This window comes from Hippocampus comes, unplaced genomic scaffold (assembly GCF_001891065.2).
Source record: "Hippocampus comes isolate QL1 unplaced genomic scaffold, H_comes_QL1_v1.1 scaffold61, whole genome shotgun sequence".
In the NCBI taxonomy this organism is placed as follows: domain Eukaryota; kingdom Metazoa; phylum Chordata; class Actinopteri; order Syngnathiformes; family Syngnathidae; genus Hippocampus; species Hippocampus comes.
The window spans coordinates 479,510-484,882 of record NW_017805501.1 but is presented as its reverse complement, the minus strand read 5'-3'; the positions used below and the strand labels follow the sequence as shown (position 1 = coordinate 484,882).

The window sequence follows — 5,373 nt, the reverse complement described above, 5'->3', positions numbered from 1 at the left end:
AAAAAAAAAAAAAAAAAAAATTGTCATCTGGAAACGAGCACGCTTTGTTTACATCAGAGGAAGGTTTTCCAGGTGTGCATGGAAAATTATCCAGCGTTCCGCAGAACCTTAAAGTGGAACTGTACACCAAACAGTCGGAAAGTACGGCTTGTGATTTTGGTGCCCTTGAAAACCTTTTGACGATGGAAACGACACTTGCGACGCGACAAAAATAGGAACTTTCTTGGCGCCAGGTGTGATTTTGGAAGGCAGAGGGCGCTTTCTGGAGGTCGGGGGGAACGTGGCAATCTCGACCTCATACAAAAATCTGCAATGTGACAAACAGAAGAAAAAAAAATGAACATAAAAACCTCGACGTCAACTTTTTGGGCGGAATATCGCGGTAGCATGAAACAGCAAAGCCATGTTTTAAATGACTCATAATCCATCAAAGGTTTGGCAACACTCTGGAAGGGTAAAGCGAATTCTCCAGGTGTGCATACTCTCCCAAAGTCTCTGGCGAAACTGCGACTGTGGACATGTTGTGCGTGGAGGGGGGTGAGCACATGTGTGAACTTGCAGTGAGGTGAGCAGTTGGCAGCGTCGTCACTAACAACACAGAAAGCGAGCGAGTGAGTCATTGCGTCGGACGAGTGTTATGCCACTACTTATCACATTTACAAACGACACCATTTTGTGTTTGGATGAAAGATCCTAATAGTGGCGGTGTAGATAATGCGCTTTTTGTGCTTTTATTCCCCTATGTGCCCCTCTAGCACACTTTCAGGACGCGAGGGCCGAGGCAATGAGCGCTCCAACTGATTGCACGATGATTGCAGAGAGCACTCAGCGGGTCACCGTGACTGTTTGCAGCAAACAAGGCGGAGCCTCTGGTTGTACTTTTCCACTGATTTCCCACTTTTGCCTGACAACGACGAAGACTTCGTTTGGATTGACCCATCGCCAGTCTCGAGTCTCAAGACGCTTCCGGTGTCAGAGTAGAGGAAGAGTGATGTCACTCACTCAAGCTGAGTACTGGCGACTCTCTCTTCCTGTTTTTGTCTCACTTGACTGACCTGCCCCTCAAAAATATGGCCGCAAAGTCCAGGCCTTGTCGGATTAAAACCCACCATAAAGTTGTCTGAGTATTTTGATTGTGACATCAGTGCAACACGACAGCATGGAATTCACCAAGCAAACAATAGAACACCGCCATGGTCAAAGTCTCTGTATGAATACTGATGTTATTAGCTTTCAAGAGACACAAATAGTCGAGCTCCCTTTCTAAATCCGCCCTTGAGATATTGACTGCACTCGGTTATTTCAATGTAGGACTCCCAAAAATGGTACAATAAGGATCAGAGATGTCGGTAGCCTTTACGTTTCACTTGACGGAACAAGAAAGTTAAGATGTGTTAACTTCTTTTCACACTTTCTATGACAGTGAAGAGTGGTGAAACATTGGCTTTGATGGTGACAGTGAGAGCTAGTAACATGATATTTCTATGGGACACTTTTTTTTTTTTTTTGGTTTCCAAACCCAAACAAATTGGGAGATCAACCAGCTTTCGCGGCGCTTTGGACACCGTCCAAACTCAACTGTTTCGCTCATTCCGTGCAAAACAAAGACAGTTGGCACGATTCTCCGACAGTTGCGCTAACCGACGGCCTCCCAACGCAGCACAGCTTCACGCTCTGTGGTTATGTTTATTTCCAGAGCGGGTGACGTATGCGCGACACTCCTCCTATACGTGGCTCGTCAGACACTGGGGGGTGGCTGCCATTGGTGAACTGTTGTTGCTGTAGCAGCTTGTGCCGTCGCCTCTGGGAGGGAGGGAGGGAGAGAGAGAGGAAGGGGGGGGGCTGTATAAAACCTCTCTACCCCATTAGAGGAGCTTCACTTTGGAGGAGGGCAGTGGAAAGGGTGGACTGGTAGAGCACGGAAGGATCCCATCTGAAGACCTCCCCCTTTTGCGTGGTATTTACCAACAACAGGCTTCTGTCCATCAACTGTGTCAAGCGGATCTCCGCGAGGAAAACAAGCCGCCTGCCGCGAAACGCTGAGCCCTCGATGAGCACAGGAACCAGCGCACTTCGATCTGGGTTCAAAGTGGAGAAAAAGACGCACCGACGAGCGCGCAGTGACCAGAAAAAAGCGCACACAGGCCGTGGCCGTTGCCTTCCTCAATGCATACCCTTTGTGCCCGGGGAACCATGAAACCAGAGATCAACGCCGCCGTGGGATTTTTGTCGAGATTTCTGCGGGTAAAAGGACACGTAAACGATCGGCAAGTCCAAACGTTCAGCCAGAGTCTACAGGACATTTTGTCGGGTGAGCAAAAACCCTTCTTTTGTTTCAGGTCACGGTCAACAAGCCACACGACGTGTCGCGGCCTCTCACCAAATGCGAGTTTTATTTTCGTTCGGCGCTAAAACGGGCTCCGAATTCAGCTCGTAGTCGGACCGTGAGGGAGTCAGAAGAAGCCTTCTTTGTTCTCGCTGAGTCTCACTATCAGCGCCACCAACGCACACAGCTTTGCGCACGCAGGCGACAAATGGGGGGGGGGGGGTAAGATGCCTGACCAAATGGCACAATTTCGACGATTTACACAACACAATCGAATGTTGTGCTGTCAAGAACCCACACGGAAAGCTTATAACCGAGCTACTTTGTTAGTAGGGAGAAAAAAAAAGTGAGGGAGGGGGTGGAGGACAAGGAAGTGCGCCGAGCGCGACAGCAACACTGAGACGCTGCAAAATTACGTAATGCAAAGTAGTTATAATTAAACAATTAAACACTTAAAGAAAAAAAATCTTGTCATTATCGAGGAATTTTAATCGCCATCGGTACGACCGCAATTTCACGTCTTTCTGCATGTCCCAACGTGAGGTGTTTCACGAATAATCAATGTTTATTATTCGATGTTTTATCGTTTAACGTGACAAAGCATAGCTAAAACCGTAAATAGAGTTTTATTCTCTTTCGATGACGTCATCGCGTACATGGACATCCATGTAAGCAGAATTAGAGTCATGAGTCCTACTTTAGGGAATTAAGGTCTTTTTTTTTCGCCCCCGCTAACCCTGCTGTAAATCTGCCATACATCTGCTTGACTCCACGTATGGAGCAGCAGATCAAATGATGACCCACATTTTGACCGTAGGGGCCTCCCGCCTATCCGGCAGTAAAATATCAGACGGGACGCCTTAACTCCTTCGAAACGGGCAAAAGCGACAAAGTGTACTACTTTGCATAATGTGTGTGCGTGCGTGTCCGCTGGAAAGTCGATTTTGTCTTCACAGATAACGTAGTAAGCGAGGTATTAGTCGGGTTTTGTCGGTGGAAAAAAAAAAAAAAAAACAACAGTTGGGGGTTTGGCTTGTAAACACAAAAGTTTTCAGCAAAATGGTTCCTGCCTCGGTGGGGGAGGAGGGTGTTTTGATGGAGCCTATAGCGGGACATTAAAGACGGGGGCGGACACGACGTCATCGGTGAGGAGGAGGAGGAGGGGCGGTAAACTGAAAATAGACTCAACATGTACGGGAATTGACTTTTTTTTTTTTTTTAATATATACCGTATAGAAAACAGTTTTCTGTCTTGCGCAAAAGAGGCGATAACCACATTGTTGATCGACCTTTGCTCCAGGCCCGAAAAAAACTCCGCAGCATTTCTGCTGCGAATAAATAAGCGTCTTTTGTTAAAGTCGTCAGGTTATGCGACTCGTCCGCATTCCAGTTCCCATCCCCCACCCCCAGTGCCCTGGTTTTTAAGAACAGGCTGCGTCGAGCTGATCCCGATCCCAGTTGCTCCAGGGGGGTTTGGAAGTGGATGTCTTTTGTGGCTCGGCCCGACAGATCAGCCAGTGCTTTTCCATTAGACTGTACAGGCACAAGGGGGCGGGGGGGTTTATTATCCCTGTTGTTGAATACAGGTGCTCCGTACACTAGCCTACTTTAATTCTTTGGGTACAATGGCGTCTGTTCAATATGGATGAGCTCTATCCAAGTCGACGGGAGGGGCGTTTTGTGTTCGGTAAATAAAAAGCTCCAAAATAAAAGAGGCCTGAATGTGTCCAGACCTCATTGCCGTCGAGAAATGGAAGGTTGTGTATGACAGTCAACGCTTTCATGTGGAAGGGGAAATGAAAGTGATGGTGCCACTCCTTACTCTGGAAAAAAAAATATAAAAAACTTCTACAAAAACAGGATCCTGTCCCTTTAAGAGGGGGCGGATCCACGCCTCCCAGATGGCTGGCTGAGACTTGGGACTTTCATGTTTTTGTTCAGCCAGTCATGGGAGACTGTGACACTGACGGCAGCCGGGGAGGGATTGTGCAATTCAATGAGTCTCTTTTTTTGTCACGTACGCACAGGCCGCTTTTGGCCGCCTGTTTTATGGCCGCTTATCAGGACCAGAGCAGGTGGTGCTGCTTTTCTTCGCTTGCCTGTGCTGCTGCGCCCTGACAATAACTGCACTTAGCCAGATCCAGACGCAATAGCCACAACAAAAGTCCCTATCGGAGACAGAGTATCAAACTCTCAAGTACAGTCATAGAAATTCAATCTCATCAATTATTTGTACTGTATATCAGAGGTATATGAGCTTGCGAGAAGACTTGCTCCTGAAGCATGATTGACCAATTTTGCGGACCTCAATCCAGTCGTGTTTATCTTTTGCGTGACTTTCTGCAGCACCCCATCGAGTCATAGTATCCGCATTAAAGTCAACCGCAACCTGACAGCTGTATTCAACCTGTATCCTCCTCTTCTTTGTGTCCCGGCAGAACAATACAAGCACCACTGGTTCCCGGACAGGCCCTGCAAAGGTTCAGGGTACCGCTGCATCCGCATCAACCACAAGATGGACCCTCTGGTGGGGCAGGCGGGCCAGCGTATCGGCTTGACCATCCAGCAACTCTACCTGCTGCTCCCCAGCGAGCTCACGCTATGGGTGGACCCCTTTGAGGTGTCCTACCGTATCGGCGAGGACGGCTCCATCTGCGTCCTGTACGAGTCGCAACCCATGCCGGCGGTCATGCCGGGAACGGCGGTCGCCAGCTCGCCCTCGGGGAGCGGCGGCTCGGGGAGCCCGATGGTGGACAGTCACATCAGTTGCAAGGAGGAACTGATGGTGCTGGGCAGAGCCAGTCCCTCCAAAGCCTACAACATGATGACGGTGTCCAGTTAAATGGTGCGCACTTTCGGCCTACTAGTCGTTCAGGGTCACACCTTGGCCAGTCGAGATGAATTTGACCGGATCGAGGCGAGCCTTTTTAAAAGCTAAGAATATGAAACGAAATAGTGAAAGAGGAAAAAAAAAAAATTAAAGAAAAAAAAAAAAACAAGAGGACGTGCCCTATCATCCAAGTAATGGAAACCTTCTAAGTTTGATA

At 48.4% G+C, this 5,373-nt stretch overlaps 1 protein-coding gene across 1 annotated transcript; it reads left to right on the top strand.

Moving 5' to 3' along the window:
* Positions 1 to 1,865: 1,865 nt before the first annotated feature.
* btg1 (B-cell translocation gene 1, anti-proliferative) lies at positions 1,866 to 5,322 on the top strand. The gene is made up of 2 exons (XM_019877102.1): positions 1,866 to 2,311; positions 4,765 to 5,322. The coding sequence occupies exons 1-2, from the start codon at positions 2,167 to 2,169 to the stop codon at positions 5,166 to 5,168; spliced, it is 549 nt and encodes a 182-aa protein (XP_019732661.1). The 5' UTR covers positions 1,866 to 2,166; the 3' UTR covers positions 5,169 to 5,322.
* Positions 5,323 to 5,373: the final 51 nt, after the last annotated feature.

Excerpts from the sequence above, each read along its gene's own strand:
- btg1 (XM_019877102.1), top strand. The coding sequence starts at position 2,167 with ATGCATACCCTTTGTGCCCGGGGAACCATGAAACCAGAGATCAACGCC. Across the intron at positions 2,312-4,764 it reads TCTACAGGACATTTTGTCGG|AACAATACAAGCACCACTGG; the intron begins GTGAGCAAAAAC and ends GTGTCCCGGCAG.